Source organism: Myxine glutinosa, chromosome 5 (genome assembly GCF_964187855.1).
Source record: "Myxine glutinosa chromosome 5, kmMyxGlut1.1, whole genome shotgun sequence".
Classification (NCBI taxonomy): Eukaryota; Metazoa; Chordata; class Myxini; order Myxiniformes; family Myxinidae; genus Myxine; species Myxine glutinosa.
In genome coordinates, this window is record NC_136265.1 from 52,679,142 (window position 1) to 52,698,891 (window position 19,750).

Consider the following 19,750-nt stretch of genomic DNA (forward strand, 5'->3'; position numbering starts at 1 on the left):
GTTTTGGTTTGGTGTCCGATTCGCCTGCTCTGGATACCTGGCGATACCGCGCATGTTCCGTTTCTTGGTATCAGAGTTGCACGTATCGGTCTCTCTTGTTTGTTTTGCTTATATCGTCTTTTTCCCCTCTACCATAATCACCCTCTGGGTTGGCTTACTTGCCAAGAATGGTAGTGGTGTGTCATAAAACCTTTTATGATTACCAACTTTCATGATCTCGACTCCTGTGCCAGGCCTTCTTCCATGGATGTTCCTTTTGAACCCCATTTCCTATGCGGGTGGAATTATAATGTCAGACCCCATTAATATTACCTCTGACTATTACGGCATGATTGTGGAGGTCACGTCATGTCATGATGACTAATCTGTTGGCTCTCGATGCTTGTTTCGTTGCAGGAGAGGCTTGAATCCTCCTCATCGCGTCAAATCCATCTCCATGACAACCTTCACCGACTCAGAAATCGAGTTTCTGCAGAAGCACGGGAACGAGGTTTGTGGGAAATAAAGTCATTGCTGGTTTAAAGAGAAAACAAAATTGCTTGGATGAGTCATTCTGACCACTGTGGCTTTGTTGATGATGACTCGAACAACCGGGGGCTCGTGACGCTTGCACTGTTGTGACGGTGGCATACACTTGTTACTTCCGTCACCGAAGGTGGATGAAGGTTATGCATTCACCCTTGTCTGTCTGTCTGTTTGTCTGTTTGTGATCTGGATATATCACTAAGTTATGGACGGATTCAGAAGAAACTTGGCGGACAGTTTGGCTGTGGGACAAGGACGAAATGATTAGAGTTTGGTTCAGGACTGGATCCGGATCTGGCCTATCAATGTAAACTGGTTCAGCCTGGCGGAGTTATGCGCTCCACCAAGTGCTGCTCTGGTCGTGTGTGTACTCCAGGACGGTTTAACATCACCCAAGCGTGTGATAGTTGAAGTCCGAGGTCACATTTGCTCAGCATTCGCAGCGAGAGGCCGGTTCATTATGCACGATTCCGCGCCTGTGTGTGAGGATAAAAATGATAACTAAACGCTATCACCATGCCGATGTTCGGCAGCATAAACACGTATGACCATTCGGGTTGGAGGATCCGATGATTTGGTTGGGATTAGGCCGATCCTTTATCCGTTCGTTTGAACAACCGCGAGGTGCCGTCCTTATTCCTCATTCAAGCAAGTCAGGCCCAAAGCTATTCCCAGGCCCAGCGCTGGGCACATTGAGCAAACGTTTGAACTATACACCTTCATCGGTTTCCATTGAATGCAATCCTGTCGCCGTCATGTCCTCCAGTTTGACCGCGCCACTCCTAGGTAGTATATTCGGTTGCTTGATCTCTCGTATTTGGTATTCTGAAAAATTTGTTCCTTGATGCTTATCCTCGGCAGCCAAACAGGACAGCACAAGGTATCGCCACAAATGCAGCGACCCACCAATTATCCCAAGCCAGCGGACCTAATCCAGCAAGGCCTGCCTTGGTCCTCTGCAGAATTCAAAATGGAGTCAAAGTCCTTCCTGGTTTCATACTCCACGTCGATCATGCGTCACCCACAATTAAAATGAAATAAATCGAATAAAACACAATCAGACCAAAATGCTGAGCCGGTTCACTTCGCCTCGCAGATTTGACCGACAGGTTGTCCTCCGTGAGTGAAAGTTTCATGGCGTTGCTCTGTAATGCCTGCGATGCTCGACTCGAAGCCAGGATCGCCTCTCCTCCCATGCTGTTCCAGTTGAAAGTCCCCCGACGTGCCGATGATGGACTCTGCGTCGGGTACCCCGGAGACGCCTGGCGGAATCCGAACCCAAAGGTCCATCGGTTTCTGCGATATTTTTCCCGAGCAAATTTGATCGCCAGTGGCCCGTTTCACTTTCTGTGATGCTGTTTACCTGTCTAACAACCGCGGACCATCACAAATGTTTGCCCGCCCGTTTCCCACGTTACGCTCCCATGCTTCCTCAGTGTTGCACCTCCTCCGACGTGCTGCTCTTGTCCTGACCACTAGTACACGTGCGTTCATCTGTGTCTTGTCCAGAGTACGTGACATGGATTTGACTCTGGGACAGGAAGTGATGATGCCCGTCATTCACACTTGATCATCTTTATGCCGTTTGCGTTGTTGGTGAAAGCCATTGATTCTGCAAATGTACCAGAGCACATGAATGGTCATGTTTTGAGTTGTTGTACCCTTTTGTAAACTTACTTAGTTTCTGTTCTTTGCTCGATTGTGACTTTAGAACCCATTGTTTACCCACACAAGCACTCAAAGTGGCTTTTGGAAGTCTTTTCCTCTTGCGCAATCGTAACACGATTTGAGATCTTTCGGGAGCATGATGCAACATGCGGCCTGGCTTCCCCAAGAAGCTCGCTAAATGAAGATGTAAGGGGTGGTTCTAACGATGGGCGAACGGGCATTCTGTGATTGACACCGAGCGCTGCACCTCCCCCAGGTGTGTCGGCTCATCTGGTTGGGCCTGTACGATGAACGTTCGTCGCTCATGCCAGACTTCAAAGATCCACAGAAAGCGAAGGATTTTCTTCAAGACAAGTATGAGAAAAAGAAATGGTACGTAGTCCGTTTGTGGAAGCGTCGGTTGATCAGTTTTCTATTCTCGATTTGAAACTCGTTTGGTGGATTCGGAGGTGTCTGCCGTCTGAGCCTTAAAATAACCCTTTCCTCTTTTCTTTGCGTTGTAACCCTCCCTAACCTTAAGAGCCATGTGTGTATTCTCTTTGTTGGGGGATGAGGGGGCAGGACTGACGGGGAACAGAGTGGAGGAGGATTGCAGACACACGGGATAGGTTGTTTAACTGTAGGATAGGATGGAAGGAGTGAGTACAAGTTTATTCTTGTGTCCAAATGGCCAAATGTTCCGATATTATTCCGTGCTCCCAACGTCGTTTCTCCATTTTGCCGCCCCCCCCCCCCTTGAATTCTTTAATCCGCATTTTGAAGCCCTAAACCTTTCCCCGTGCACGTGACAGGTCACCGTGCAATGTATTGTGACGTCAGATGGAGCATTTTTCCAGTGCAGAGTAAAATGTCACACTTGTTTGGCAATGCTCATGATTTTCTGGATTTTCGTGACTTTCATTGATGAATTCATTAATCATTTCGATGGTTAAACTCCTCTACTTTTACTCTCTGCCTAAGTTTTTATTGCTGTGCACGTTCGGAAAAAATTGCTCGTAATCGCGTCACTTCCAAAGGGTTACAGGTGGGAAACTTTCCCCCATAGGTGGCCTTGAGAGTGATCCTATTTCACAACTATTACCAGGATATTACGAGGATGCTGATGTCAGGAATCCTGTTGAAGCAGTTTCATGAATATTTATTTGGCACTGAAGTCGATAACGGTGAAGGAATACTGTGGGGAGGTTTGAATACGGTGGGGGAGGGAGAATAGGCCTCGCTGCCCGAGATTCCAACAACATTGACTCAGTGGCGTAACGGTTGTGGCGTCCGCTCTGAGTCTGGGAGGCTGGCGGTCCGAACCCAGGCCGAATCGTACCAAAGACTTTTTAAAATGGTACGCGCTACTTCCTTGCTTGATGCTGACTCTCAGGATAGAGCACAGCCAAACAACCATAGCGCAGGCTTGATGGGCCTCCTGCGTTGAAGCTCTTTGTAAGAGAACTCGTAGGATTATTATTTACATTTGTGAATTGTGAATGCCGATTCACCATTGGCATTTAAGTGACGTGGAAATTCATCCTGTCATCCATTGTTTGCACCGTCATCCGTTGTCCGATGACCTTTGGGTAGCTGGGATTTGAATCCCGACCAAGATATAAACTCCCAACCTGGTATTCTGCATCGCCGTCGGATGGACGTTAAGGCGGAGGACCATCTGCCAGCAACCAGCGTTGGTGGACATTAAACATCCCACAGTGTCTTTCATGAAAAGTAGGCCAGTAATACCTGCCACCCTGAACAAATTGCGAATTCCTGGCTGAATCACCTTCTGTCGAGTATTCTGCGTTTGTCGATCTGTTCAGGATCGGTTCTACACTCCAGGCATACCTCGACTCGTTGTGACCGTCACGAACCTCCGTCGAGTGTGCGCCTCCATTACCAAGTTGCACATTCCCACCAACTGAGATTGTATGTGAAAACATTCTGATAGGTATTGGACAGATTATTCGGTGAACGGAGGTTATGTTTTCATCCCTGTCGGTCTGTCTGTATGTTTGTCTGTCTCGATAAGTTATGGACGATTCGGACGAAACTTGGTCGGTATGTTTGATGCGTGCCAAGGACGAATTGTATAGATTTTGGTGAAGATCCAGATCCGGATACGAGAATTAAAAAAAAATTGTTTCCGTGATTCTTCACCATTGAGAGATGGGGCCAAAAGGGATATATAGCGCGATATCTCAAAAAGTTATGGACGAGTTATGACAAAACCTGGTGGACAGGTTGGTTAGGTGACGAGAACAAGCCGATTCGATTTTGTTTCAGGTCCAAATCCAGATCCGGCCTGTAGGTGGGATAGAAAACTTTTAATGTTCAGCCTGGCGGAGGTATTAGTATGACAACAACAACAACAACAACAACATGCATTTTAAGGCCATTTTCCCTGCTAGAGCGGGGGTTAGCCTTGCGGTCCCCATGACAATCTTCCCCATTTTGCCCTATTTTCTGCATCTCTCCTTGTTAACCCTCTTGCCCGCATTTCTTCTTCCAACATCTTCAGCCAAGTCTTTCTCGGTCTTCCCCGTCCTCTACTTCCTTCTACATTCATTTCCAATGTCTCAATGTCAATGTTTCTATGTCTCATAGTCTCAATATTAGTACGGCAGATAGGTGAAATATTTGGGAGAATTGTGCCTTTGATGATACAAGCACGAGAGTTGGCACACAGTTAGAGTACGCCCTAAGGAAGATATTTGGCTATAGGGCCATCGCAGATTTGTCCTGTGACAACAATGGCAGCCATTTTTCAAAATGGCCTCCATTGCTTGTTTTTGGTACATTACTGTGTATAAGCTGTTGTGGTCATACAAGCTTGACATTTGGCACATAATTAAAGACCCCTAACTATAGGGTTATCATATATTTGTCCTGTGAGAACATTTTTTTTTTAAATGGCCGCCATTTATATGGTATATTATGGTATATGGTATATGGTATATTAATTTGTATAAACTGTTGTTTGAATCATACAAGCATGGTATTTGGTACACAGTTAAATATTCTGACTATGAGAATCATTACAGATGTGTCCAATAAAAATGGCGCCCAATTTTTAGTACGGCAGATAGGTGAAATATTTGGGATAATTGTGCCTTTGTTGATACAAGCACGAGAGTTGGCACACAGAGTATGCGTTAAGGAAGATATTTGGCTGTAGGGTCATCGCAGATTTGTCCTGTGACAACAATGGCGGCCATTTTTCAAAAAAGGACAAATCCGCGATGGCCCGATAGCCAAATATCTTTCTAAGGACATACTCTGACTGTGCGCCAAATGCCATGCTTGTATCATCAAAAGCACAATTCCTGCACCTCTCCGCCATACTATATTCTCTCTACTGAGTATCGTTCTAGTGTCGCACATGTTTGTGCTTGCATTCACTTGGCTCGAGTCTCGTGTTTTAAGAGTTAACCAAGGGATTAGTTCGTTAAATGTTTTCATTTTTGGTTGAGGCTCGACTCGTCTCATTTTGATGTGAAGTCGTACATGTGTTCATCACATTTTTCTCTCCTATTTCCACTTATTGCCAAAGAGTGTTTTGCTGTCATTTTGCTTCTCGAATTGACTTGTCTGTCTCGTTCACGGGGATATCGAGAACGACTTTATCGATTCGGACGTCACGCTGATGTAAACTGTTCCTAGGTTTGTGAAGGCCTGTGGTGCCGGCCTCTGTTTCTTTTTCACTCTTTGTCACGTCGTTTCTTTTCCTCTTGGCTGCTCTGCTCTTAAATTATTGTTATCCTTTTCTTGAGGCCCACCCGTTGTCACAGATTGTTTTGCTTTCAGGTACGTTCTTCCAGAACAGGCTAAGACCGTGGCGGCGGTTCACGCCTCACTTTCTGGCTCATCGGCCAGTAGTGGAAGCAGCACTCCTGAAGTTCGGCCTGGAAAGGCCTCCACCTGCCGCGCCACTCCGACCCAGGTGCTGACCTCTTCTCCGTCTGCTTACAAAATTTGTCACGTTGGAATTTTTACGTGAGTCGGTTGTTGAACTTCCTGTTCTATGAAGTGCCTGTGCCAATGAATTCACAATGGTGATGAACCTTCTGAGTTCCTTAGCCCAATGCTAGATTGAGCGTTTGTGCAGACGCGATTTCACAGAAAAGTCTTCAATGCGTCCTCACCTGCTGCTGCTTCCCACCTGTTGGGGGAACATGTGTTGTGACATGAGATTGCGCTCTCTCGCCATCAATTGCATCAGTTAAACCCGAACCTTGTCCTTGCTCTTTTGAACCGACTAGCTCGTAACGAGAACAATTGCCGTCCTTCGATTAGGAATAGCAGATCGAGGTTTCTTCTGCTATATATTTATTTATTTCTTTATTTTTTCCTAATCCAGATCATTGCATTCCAGATCATTCAGACTTGAGCTGTGAGGAATGTTTCATCTGGAAAAATTCCAATGTGTAGTTTAAGTGACTTGATGTTCTGTACCCCCCCACCCTCCAACCCACACTAGTCTCCAGCGACAAGTCGCCCGCAATCACAGCTGCAGCTTCAGACCAGGAAATCCTCACAAATGGATCTCCTGAGTGAACTGAGGAGTGACCCGTTTGCACCATCTCCCTCGGTGTCTGCTACCCTTGCAGGAACGGTTCCACAAACCACCACCACCTTTCCTTCCTTTGGAGCCAGCACAGCTCCACAACCTGCTGACTTTCCTCCCTTCCCTTCTGCTTCAGCAGGTGAGGCCATCCACAGTGCAAGGAGGTTTTCTTTGTGTCCCTTTGTCTCTGGCTCCAAAGCTTTTGGTATTGGACTTGTGTGTGCTTTGCAGAGTTGTTTGTTTGCTTGACACCGTACAGCAGTAATTATTATATGTTGGTTAGCAATAATTAGTATGTCTTGGTTAACGTCAATTCATAATGTTGTCCTCCATGTACATAATAGTTCACCAAAACACCATCGTGCAGCTTTGACATTGCAAAGGCTGCCATGTAATGATATTGTAACGACAAAGGAGCAGAAGTTTTGAAGAGCGATGTATTTTGCCATTAAGATGATAGAAATTAAGAAGTGCCAAATTTGGCATCTACTCGAGCTAAAGGTTGTGGTCTGGGGGTCGCATGCTGGCGGGCTGGAGATCAGGGTCGTTACGGGGGCTGGAGGTTGTGTGCGTCGGGAGGGGGGGGGGCTAGAGTTCATGCTCGTCCAGAAGGGGGGGGGTTGCGGATGTGACACTGAAGGACCGTGATCGGAGGGGACACTGAAAGGGCCGTGATCGTCGGAGGTGGGGCTGAAGGCCGTGCGTGTCGGAGAGCGAGGCTGGAGACTGTGCGCGTCAGAGGCAGGGCTGGAGGCCGTGGATGTCGTTGGCGGGGCTGGAGGCCGTGCGCGTCGGAGGTGGGGCTGGAGGCCGTGCGTGTCGGAGGCAGGGTTGGAGGCCATGCACGTCGGAGGTAGGGCTGGAGGCCGTGTGCATCGGAGGCAGGGCTGGAGGCCGTGTGCGTCGGAGGATGGGCTGGAGGCCGTGTGCGTCGGAGGCAGGGCTGGAGGCCATGTGCGTCAGAGGCAGGGCTGGAGGCCGTGCGCGTCGGAGGCTGGGCTGGAGGCCGTGCGTGTCGGAGGCAGGGCTGGAGGCCATCCACGTCAGAGGTAGGGCTGGAGGCCATGCGTATCGGAAGCAGTGCTGGAGGCTGTGTGCATCACAGGCAGGGCTGGAGGTCGTGCACGTCGGAGGCTGGGCTGGAGGCTGTGCGCGTCGGAGGCTGGGCTGGAGGCCGTGCGCATTGGAAGCAGGGCTGGAGGCCGTGTGCGTCAGAGGCAGGGCTGGAGGCCATGTGCGTCGGAGGCAGGGCTGGAGGCCGTGTGCGTCGGAGGCAGGGCTGGAGGCCGTGTGCGTCGGAGGCAGGGCTGGAGGCCATGTGCGTCGGAGGCATGGCTGGAGGCCGTGCGCGTCGGAGGCTGGGCTGGAAGCCGTGTGCGTCGGAGGCAGGGCTGGAGGCCGTGTGCGTCGGAGGCAGGGCTGGAGGCCATGTGCGTCGGAGGCATGGCTGGAGGCCGTGCGTGTTGGAGGCTGGGCTGGAGGCCGTGCGCGTCGGAGGCTGAGCTGGAGGCCGTGCGCGTCGGAGGCGGGGCTGGAGGCCGTGCACGTCCGGAGGCTGGGCTGGAGGCGTGCGCGTTGGAGGCAGGGCTGGAGGCTGTGCGCGTCGGAGGCAGGGCTGAAGGCTGTGCGCGTCGGAGGGTGGGCTGGAAGCTGTGCGCGTCGGAGGTGGGGCTGGAGGCCGTGCACGTCGAAGGCAGGGCTGGAGGCCGTGCGCGTCGGAGGCGGGGCTGGAGGAGGTGTGTGTCGGAGGCAGGGCTGGAGGCTGTGCGCGCGGAATGGTTGGAGGCCGTGCTTGTCGGAGGCGGCGTTGGAGTCCGTGTGCGTCAGAAGTCGCACATTAACTAGTGAATATTTTCTTTAATGTTTCTGTGGTTGGTTATTTTCTGTGTTCTTGGGGGTTGTAAATTAGTCTTTCCTTCACAATATATTGACAATAAATTGCTGTTTTGCCAATTTCTGAGTGTCCAGATAAGATTGATTTATTGCAGAAAAATGTCCTTTTATAGAATTGTGGAGTCATTGTCAAGGTGAAAGAGAGGTTATGTATGTACACAAGAAGCAGAAATGGACCTGGCACAGTTCCCTACAGCAGAATGGAAGGTGCCAGGGAGAGAGCGAGGGAAAATATTTCATTCAGCCTGAGTTGATTTGTATGCATGAAGGATGGCAGCCAACCGTGAAAGGTATTGGCTTGGAGAAGCGGGACTTCGTGTTAAACAGACTGAGGCTTGAGGATGAGGGAGGAGAATATCGTCGCCTCCTACTTCAAGTAGGTGGCACTCTTTTTTCTTTTTTTTTTCTTTTTTTTTCAAACCATAAACAAGTTTGTGAGAGGGGTCCCAGCAGTTAATCGATAATCAGGTTTTGCTATTCAAATATTTGGTTATCTCTGAAGTGTACCTTTTCCACAATCTTGCATATGATGACAAGTGCAACTTGGCGTGGAATTAAAGGGGTCTCTCTGTACCATTTTGCTCGATCTTTCTGAATAGTTTTGGTGGATCTTTCTGAACTCTTTTGGTGGATCTTTTTGAACTCTTTTGGTGGATCTTTACTGAACTCTGTTGGTGGATCTTTCTGAACTCTTTTGGTGGATCTTTCTGAACTCTTTTGGTGGATCTTTCTGAACTCTTGGTGGATCTTTCTGAACTCTTTTGGTGGATCTTTCTGAACTCTTTTGGTGGATCTTTCTGAACTCTTTTGGTGGATCTTTCTGAACCCTTTTGGTGGATCTTTCTGAACTCTTGGTGGATCTTTCTGAACTCTTTTGGTGGATCTTTCTGAACTCTTGGTGGATCTTTCTGAACTCTTTTGGTGGATCTTTCTGAACCCTTTTGGTGGATCTTTCTGAACCCTTTTGGTGGATCTTTCTGAACCCTTTTGGTGGATCTTTCTGAACCCTTTTGGTGGATCTTTCTGAACCCTTTTAGTGGATCTTTCTGAACCCTTTTGTCGATCTTTCTGAACCCTTTTAGTGGATCTTTCTGAACCCTTTTGGTGGATCTTTCTGAACCCTTTTGGTGGATCTTTCTGAATTATTTTGGTGGATCTTTCTGACCTCTTTTGGTCGATCTTTCTGACCCCTTTTGGTCGATCTTTCTGAACCCTTTTGGTCGATCTTTATGAATTATTACGCTCGCCTGAGGAGAGGGTATTGCATTTGAGTCCGTTTGTCTGTCTGTTTGTCTGTCTGTTTCTTTGTCCGTACAGAATAAATCTGATTTTTCTCTGCAACCGTTGGTCTGATTAACAGGAAATTTTCACCATAGGTGCAACTCCACCTGTATAATTATTTTAATGATAATTATTATGTCATAGGTCACGTGGTATGGGCACCATCTTGGAAAAAACAAAAACTTTGCACCTCTATATTTCCGAAAGCGCTGCATCGAAAAAATTGAGATATGGCTCATTGTAAGGAACTCTCCATGGGGAATAAAAAATGTTAATGACGTCGTCATAGGTGCCTCCATTATGACGTCATAATTCACAAGTACAAAACTTCATCCGATCAAGATGAAATTTGTTGAGCGTCATCTAGGGATAAATTGGGGAGAAAAAAATAATAATGATGTCATCGGTCACGTGGTTCAGCCATCATCTTGGAAAAACTGGAAAAAATTGCACGTCTATATCTCCGAAAGCGCTGCATAGAAAAAATTGAGACATGGCTTGTTATAACTAATTCTCCATGTGGAATAACACATGTTAATGATGATGTCATAGGTGCCTCCATTATGACGTCATAATTTGACAAGTACAAAACTTCATCCGATCAAGATGAAATTTCTTGAGCATCATCTGGGGATAAATTGGTGGAGAAAAAAAAATGATGACGTCATTGGCCACGTGATTCGGCCACCATATTTGTTTTAACACAAAATCCTTTAAAAAAAACACTGAAAACACGTCCTGGCGAGGGTCTGCAATCTCTGATTGCTCTTTCTAGTTTTGGTGGATGTTTCTGAACTCTTTTGGTGGCTCTTTCTGAATTATTTTGGTGGATGTTTCTGAACTCTTTTGGTGGATCTTTCTTAACCGTTTTGGTGGATCTCTGTGAAACTCTTTGGTTCATCTCTGTGAATCCCTTTGGTGGATCTCACTGAACACCTCCGTAACAATTGCTGGCGGTTTTCAAAGGCAGACCTGCCAGATGTCGTTTAGAATGCACCGATGGTGGCAGAACAGGTGACCATCTTTGGTTGATGACTTATTCAACCTCACTGGTGTAGAAGCGAGCAATGGACAGAGAAATATTTGTTGAAATGGATGGATAAGCACTTAGGAGGGAAGATTACCATGAGAAACGTTTTCATTCAAATTAGGTTTGCGATTTCATTGGCCTTACCATGACCTCTGACCGATATTGGCCTGTCGTTCTGGGAACAAGGCACGATGCCACTCATGTGTGCATACCTATTAACTCTCTGAAGGCCAGCAGCAGAGTAATCATAATAGTATGCAAATGTTGACATTTTGGGCTGCATTTGATCAATTCATGAAGGAAAAATTTTGATGACCATAAAATCTAGGCCTCTCTACATGTGTCACAGAGGGGTAGCTCTTCATTAATTTTGTCATTTCCAATCGCATTGGTTCCCAAAAGGTTTCTTTGCCATTTCTGCATCATTACGACACTGTATTCTCTCCCTCTCTCTCTCTTTCCGTGACGCTTTTCGCGAGTCCTCCTTCCATCACCCCAGCTCAATGGAACCCCTTTGCTTCCAGCATTGGATCCTTAACCCAGGGCTATGCTTTTTAAACCATTACCAATACACGAGGCCTACCTGCTTCAGGTTTTTTTCTAAAATCCCTCCCTCTTCTCCAATGTTATCTTTCTGCCTTTGAGGTGCTCTGAACCCTCAGCTTATGCATCATTCTCAATTTGATCACCCGGTGTATCTCTCTATGCCCTGTAATGTCCCACGTTGTCCGTTTGATATCCATATGGTTAGAAATTACGATGATAAACTGCTGTTATTTTAAAACCATGCCCCAAACATTGTGCTCCTTCCCTGCATGGCTGATGGATGACGTTTCTTTCCAAAAGCAATTGTTCCTCTTCTGAGCGTTAATCATATTACAATGACAGCATGCTTTTATTTGAAAGCCAGGTAAATTGACGTGGCAAGTGTTGCCTTCGATGAGCCGCACATCTAATCATGAGCTCACTCCTGTAATGTATTTGAGATAACTTGGCATTTCCCATCACTGCTTCCTTCCAAAGATGAAAATGTCACGTTTTCTCCTCCAGACATCCTCTCATATTCATTTGATCATGCTATTTGTGGCATAGGTGGCGTTCGTCATTTGGGGGCCCCATGCAAAACGCAATAGTGGCCCTGTGGGGCCCCCGTAAACCTTGTCAATCTATCACACTAAAGTACGTAATTTGGCGTCTGTCTGACGTCGATGTATTCGGTCGTTACTTAAGTAATCTCATCCAACTAAAGTGGACTACGAATCATATGGCAAAGGTTTTAGCGACTTCATTTGCCCCCCCTCACCAGGACTTCCGAAGGTGCGACGATGCAAATTTATCTTCGTAAATGTGTACCATGGAGTGCAGCTCCCAGTGGTGGGAGATGGTATTACAAGTGATGCTTCAACCATCAATTGTATCATGAGTAAGAGGACTCCTCCACATTATTTTCGCACTCGCATAGCCTATGTTGCCTTATACTCAACTGCAAAAAGTCTGGAGGAATTCTCATGTTTTTATTGCCCTTTTCCACCTTGGAAAAGAAAATGGCATGTTAAGGTGTAAATACAGCAGCTTGAGGGTCATTCCAGCTTACAGTGGCATTTTTCGAAGGAGCTTCAAATGAAAAAGGTAATAACAACAATAGCTAGAACAGCACTCGATAGAGAGCATTCCTCCGCCAGGTTGAACAGTTTACGGTTTGTATCCCACTGATAGGCCGGATCTGGATCCGACATGAACCAAAATCCAATCGGGTTGTTCTTGTCACTTACCCAACTCATCCACCAAGTTTTGTCATGTCATCCACCACTTTTTGAAATATCTTGCAACATGTCGTTTTTAGCCCGATCATTCAATGGTGAAGAATCACTCACAAAAAATTAAATAATTCTCGTATCTGGATCCGGATCCGAATCTTCACCAAAATCGAATCAATTCGTCCGTGTCCCATACCCAACCTGTGCATCCAGTTTTGTCCGAATCTGTCCACAACCATTTGAGATATCATGCTACATATCGTTTTTAGCCCGATCACTCAATGGTGAAGAATCACCTTAAAAATTATCTGATACACATCCGGATCCAGATCTTCACCAAAATTGAATCAATTTGTCCACGTCACATACCCAAACTCTCCACCAAATTTCATCCGAATCTGTCCACAACGTTTTGAGATATTTTGCTCAGAGACAGGTAGCCAAAGGGTGACGGGAGTGAGAACATAACCTCCATCTACATTCGGTGGCGGGGGTAATGATAATGGCATAATCATAGTATTAACATTCAGTCTGGTGTTGGCTTAGCGGTTAGGGTGCCGGCTTGGGATCCTAGGATCCTGGGTTCGAATCCCGGTCGATCGCTAAATTAACACCAGGGGGGTTGACTCAGCCTGTCATCCTTCCGAGGTCGGCAAATTGAGTAGTAATGAGTACCAGCTTGCTGGGATGAATGATCCCGGTGTGTACCCCGGTTTAGAATAGGTACACCGTATCCCTGCGCATCGTAAGATGCGACTAAGGGTTGGCGTCAGGAAGGGCATCTGGCCATAAAAACATTGCCTCAAACAGGGAACCATGATTGTCATGGGGCCCGCAAGGCTAAACCCCGCTATAGCGGGGAAAATGGCCTTAAAACGATCATTCATTCATATTCATTCATAGTATTAACATTATTGCAATATAATATTTATAATGCTATCAGCAATAATAATAATAATCATTTATTTTGTATAGCGCTTTTCCAGAAGCCCAAAGGCGCTTTGACAGAGTGGAAAACATAATGCATAACAATACATGAAAACAACAATTGCAAAAAGACAAGAATCAATAGGGAAATATTTAAAGCAAAAGGAGGGAGAAGGAGAAGAGATAGTCAGGGGTTAAATGCTGTGGGTTGAATGTTGAATGCAGTGTTGAACAGGTGGGTCTTTAGTGATGTTTTGAATGTGGTGAGTGAGGAGGAGTCTCTGATGGTGTGAGGTAGTGAGTTCCAGAGGGTGGGAGCAGCGATGGAGAAGGCCCTGTCCCCCCAGGATCTGAATTTGGTCCGGATGGAGGGGGTCAGGAGGTTGGTACCAGCAGAGCGGAGGTTGCGGGTGGGAGTGTGTCTGGAGAGGAGGTCAGCCAGGTAGGATGGGGCCAGGTTATGGAGGGCTTTGTATGTCTAGAGGAGGATTTTGTACTGGATTCTCTGGGGGATGGGGAGCCAGTGAAGCTTGTAAAGGACGGGGGTGATGTGGTCACGGGTCCAGGAATGGGTGAGTAGACAATAATAGTACAATAATTGGCAATAATAAAAAGCTAAATAACGTGATCCCCCCTCTCCTGTAGATAAATTTCGAATGATTTTATGTGATAAGAATAACGGTAACTTCCTAATCTCACCGCCAGCAGTAAACACAAACTCACACAAAAAGCTGATCCAGTGGGTGTGTTCCAATACCAATCGGCTTGCAGAGCTAGCCGTTCGTTATCGACCGTTTCGATGGAGCGCTTGCTGGAGTGCCGAAGCCACTTGGCGAACGCGCTACAAGCCGATTGGTAATGGAGCACAACCCAGCATTTGTGCTCGTCTGAGGACCCTCTTCTTGTTCTGCCGCTTGTGTAACGAAAAAATTGATTCTGGGTGATTTTCAACCCTTCTCGCCTTTTGTTGAGTTATTTTTCGCGTTTCAGCACGGCTGGGGTAGTATTGTTTCGTATCCTTGGGGCAGGTGCTTTGACACACTTATGATTTAAAAACATACAGGTAGAATCATACCAACATAATCATAAGACTTTAAACAAATAAACAAAAAAATACCTATTTTGGGGGGCAACCCCCGCTCTCCCCCAACCCCATATACCTCCTAAGACCCCAATTTTTCTAATGCCTTGAACAAACATTGGTACATCATGGGTGATTAACCAGACCTTCTCGTGGGGGGGGGGGGGGGGCAGGGGGGGGGGGGTGTCCAACATGGATCCAATTTGACCCCCGGTAGACCCCATTAGACCCCTTTTAGTGAACAAACTTTAGTTACGACACAATAAATATAACTTGTGCCAAATTTGGTCGCAATCCCCTCATCGGTTTCGGAGAAGAAGTTTCAAGTGTTTACGGACGGGCTGACGGACGGACAACGCGCCATCGCATAAGCTCCCCTGAACTTCGGTCCAGGTAAGCTAAAAACCGAAACCTTCTGCCATGCTCATGGGTTTGTCCATTTACTAACAAGAGGGAGAATTGCTTTGCAATCGATGTCCCCTATTTGGTGATGTTTTCTATGTCCAAAAAGGTCATAGCTCGGTGAACAATTGGCGAAACGCCCTAAAACTCAAACTTGTTCTGTAAGTTATCATAATAAAGCCAAGTACCAAGTTTCAGTTAAATTATGTTCAAGGATAAGGGAGAAAAGTCTGGAAAACCACAGAAGGTGGATGGAAGTTATGTTTTAACCCCTGTCTGTTTGTTTGTTTTGAACAGGAAATCTCAAAAAGTTAAGGGCAGATTCAGACGGAACCTGGTGGACAAGTTGGGTGTTTGACAAGGACGAATTGATTCGATTTTGGTGAACATCCCAATCTGTATCCAGATATGAGAATTATTTAATTTTTTGAAGTGATTCTTCATCGTTGAGATTGGGCCCAAAACGATATGTAGCACGATATTTGAAAAAGTTGTGGACGAGTAATGACAAAACTAGGTGGATGAGTTGGTTTGGTGACAAGAACAAGCTCATTCGATTTTGGTTCAGGTCCGGATCCAGATCTGGCCTATAAGTGGGATACAAAACATAAACTGTTCAGCCTGGCGGAAGTGTGCGCTCCACCGAGGGGCGTCTAGTTTAGAAGTAAACGCCTAAAATTTTCACCGTGCATGCGTGATCAAGCTAATGGTTTCCTATCCGTGCAATTGGCTCATTTGGAGAATCTCACACAAATGAAAAATCCATCTTGACACATTTTGCAACATCTAAACTCATATTATTGGTTTGACCATCTCGAAAGGTGACTGCCTGCTAACCTAATTGCTAGGTATTATTTTTGGGTCTCTGTTTTTGTTTGTTTTTCTGTCTGTGTCTATCCGCACATAATGTGCTAACGTAGGCCACAAACGCCACCTGGTGGTAGCCAGTACTACACATTATTATTTTTCAACTGAGTACATACATCTATAAAGTACGTACTATTATAATGCGACTATATATATATATATATATACGTATATATAAAACGTGTATCAAGAACGTGAGTACATCTATAAAGTACGTGTTATTATAACGTGTATGTCTAGAATGCAATACCCTTGGGCTCTCACCTGGTAAAATAAAGCAGTTTACTACACTGACCAAAGGTATTTTAAACAGTATCATAGTATTTTAAACCAATTTCAATGGTTGGTACAACACAGAACAGCATGTAGAATCATACTAACATAAAAATTCTGGGGGGCAACCCCCCCTTCCTCCGTAGACCCACTTAGGGCCTGATTTTTTTTTTTTTTTTTTTTTAACTGCCGTAAACAAACTTCGGTACATCATGTGTGATGAAGGTTGTGGTCAAGTTTTATCGAAATCGTGTGTGTATAGTTTCAAAGGAAAAAGCAAATACCTATTTGGTGGTGTGGGGGGGCTCAAACCTGGACCCACTTTGACCCCCGGCAGACCGCCTTAAACCCCAATTTTTAAAAATAATGTCGTGAACAAACTTGAGGTTGCAACATTCCAAATATCATTTGTGCCAAGTTTGGTCACAATCCCATCAGTGGTTTTGGAGAAGAAGTTGCAAGTGTTTACGGACTGACGATCTGACGACGCGCAATTGCACCTGAATCTATACTGTACATCTTCGAAAAATTATCTGAAATGGCTATTGGACTTGGCTTTTCCAAAGAGTGAGGGTTAGTTTTGGGTACCGGGACTACCATGGCACGTTTCCACGCACCTGGCACTTTTACGTGTTGAAAAGAGGAATTCATTATATGGGTCGGAGGGGTTGCTAGCTCAATGGAGAATTTGAGGATAACACAAGGAGAAACACCTTCTGGCTCACTAGAAGTTTTATGCCGAATGAAATCATTGCCAATGTTTTTAGCTCACCTGGAACGAAGTTTATGTGATGGCGCGTCGTCAGTCCATCCGTAAACACTTGCAATTTCTTCTCCGAAACCGCTGATGGGATTGTGACCAAATTTGGCACAAATTATATTTGTTGTGTTGTGACGAAAGTTTGTTCACGGCATTAAAAAAAATCAGAGTTTGAGGGGGTCGACCGGGGTTCAAAGTGGATCCAGGTTTGACCCCCCAGGATCCAGGTTGATCCAGGGTTGATATGAATTTGCTTTTTCCTCCAAAATAATAAATACTATTTCGATGAAACTTGACCACAACCTATTCACCTGTGATGTAACGACATTTGTTCACGGCACGAAGAAAATCGAAGTCCAAGAGGGTCTATGGGGGGGGGGGGGGGGTAAAAGTGGGTCCAGGTTTGACCCCCCCAAAATAGATATTTGTTTTCTTCTCTGAAACTACACACACTATTTCAATGAAACTTGACCACAACCTTCACCACCCGTTTTGTACCAAAGTTGGTTCATGGCATTAAAAAAAAATCAGGCCCTGGGGGAGTTTACGGGGGGGGGGGTAGCGGAGGTTGACCTCCAAAAAAAGGTATTTGCTTTCTTCTCATAAACTGCACGCGCAATTTGGTCATAAACTGCACGCGCAATTTGGATGAAACTTCACCACAACCTTCATCACGTGTGTCGTACCAATGTTTGTTCATTCATTGGAAAATTTGGGTTCTGAGGAGGTACACAGGGTGGGAAAGGGTAGGGGGGGGGGATTGCCCCCCAAAATATATATATATTTTGTTTGTTTGTTTAAAGTCTTATGATTATGTTAGTATGATTCTACATGCTGCCCTGTCTTCTAGCAACCATTGAAATTGGTTTATTTGTATTTCCCATGGGCCGACAGTTGGACGTGGTTGTGCAGCTGCAGGTAAAGTCAAATCAACAAGGTCAAGATCAGAAGAAATTGAAAAAAAATAATAATAATTGATAGCAACTTTGCTTGCTAAATGCTAATGTTTCCCAATTCTGGATATCGCCATGGTGAAATGTTATTTGCCGCTTGTAGATTGATGACTTGATTTCAGGGTTCGTCCATACTTTTCCATGTGAATGCAACTTCACTTTACGAATTGGAAAACTTGTTTGACGGCACAATAATCATTTTACAATCATACCTTGTACGACGTTCACAGGTGGAATGAGCACGAACTTTGCCAACTTTGATGCCTTCAGAAGCTCGGTGGTCAGCGGTGCTTTTGGGGCGTTCGGCAAAACGAGCCAGCCCATCCGCACGCAGAGCACAGGTGAGCGCTCGCACCGGGTGCGCGTGGCTTGCTCCGCGTATGTCGTGCATGTTTTCAGTGCTTGCATTATCTCGCCGTTGCCGTGTGCGTCATTTCTTCCATCACGGTTTGTTTCGTCCCGTGCCGTGCCCCTGCCTAGCCTTTCGACGCTCGCGCTCCGGTTGGGCAGGCCCTCGTGTGCCGGCAGGTGAGACGTGACCGATGGCCTATGTGACTCGCTCGGCCTGAGTGTGTTTTCTACCTTCGCCCAATTGCTTCTTTTGCTTTGCTGCCTCCGCCCAATCGCTGCTTTGCTTTGCTGCCTTCCATTTTGTTCAGTTTACGGATGAAAGCTGCGTTGGTTTCCATCGTTATTGGTTTTTAATTTGTGATGTGTTCGCTATTTGTAAAATAAACCATTTTAATTTTGCTTGACTTGTAACAATTTACACCACGTGCTTTGCTTGGGTGTGCAATGCTGGAGGCCCTCCTGACGCACCCGCCGTTTTTCTCATTTCCAACACCCTCGTGCCATTGACATTTCATTAAACCCCATTGGAAGTTACCTTTATAAGTATGTCATCACATAATCTTTAAATTTTACCTCACCCCTCATTATCCCCATCGTTTTTGAATGTCGTTATCCGGATCCGACTAGTATAATTTTTTAAGTGATTCTTCACCATTGGGAGATCGGGCCAAAAACGATACATAGCAGGATATCTCAAAAAGTTGTCGGCGGATTCGGACGAAACTTGGTGGAGACTTTGCATATGTGACAAGGAATAATTGATTCAATTTTGGTGAAGATTCGAATCCGGATCCGGTTCAGAGAATTTTTAAGTGATTCTTCACCAATGAGAGATCGGGCTAAAACTGATACATAGCACGATATCTCAAAAAGTTAAAGACGGATTTGGACGAAACTTGGTGGAGACTTTGCATATGTGACGAGGAATAATTGATTCAATTTTGGTGAAGATTCGAATCCGGATCCGGATCAGAGAATTTTAAAGTGATTCTCCACCAATGAGAGATCGGGCTAAAACTGATACATAGCACGATATCTCAAAAAGTTAAAGACGGATTTGGACGAAACTTGGTGGACAGATTGGGTGTGTGACAAGGATGAATCGATTCGATTTTGGTGAAGATCTGAATATGGATTCAGATAAGAGAATTTTTAAAGTGATTCTTCACCATTGGGAGATATGGCCAAAAACGATACATAGCAGGATATCTCAAAAAGTTATGGACGGATTTGGCCGAAACTTTGTGTCGATGTTGGGTGTCTGACAAGGAAGAATCGATTCAATTTTGGTGAAGATCTGAATATGGATTCAGATACGAGAATTATTTAATTTCTAAGTGATTCTTCACCATTGAGAAATCGGGCAAAAAAAGATACGTAACATTATATTTTCAAAGTTTTGTGGACGAGTTGGTTAGGTAACAAGAACAAGC

The 19,750-nt window shown here is 45.7% G+C and overlaps 1 protein-coding gene across 2 annotated transcripts in view; it reads left to right on the top strand.

Moving 5' to 3' along the window:
* The window catches only part of AGFG1 (ArfGAP with FG repeats 1), an 89,801-nt gene that overhangs the window by 16,762 nt on the left and 53,289 nt on the right, over positions 1 to 19,750 (top strand). Inside the window, exons 2-7 of one of the 2 annotated variants that reach the window (XM_078778060.1) lie at positions 397 to 490; positions 2,450 to 2,565; positions 5,983 to 6,118; positions 6,656 to 6,881; positions 18,197 to 18,307; positions 18,447 to 18,494. In XM_078778060.1, the coding sequence (XP_078634186.1) occupies positions 397 to 490; positions 2,450 to 2,565; positions 5,983 to 6,118; positions 6,656 to 6,881; positions 18,197 to 18,307; positions 18,447 to 18,494 (731 nt within the window). The remainder of the gene's footprint in view (positions 1 to 396; positions 491 to 2,449; positions 2,566 to 5,982; positions 6,119 to 6,655; positions 6,882 to 18,196; positions 18,308 to 18,446; positions 18,495 to 19,750) is intronic. The other variant, XM_078778061.1, reaches the window with a different exon arrangement.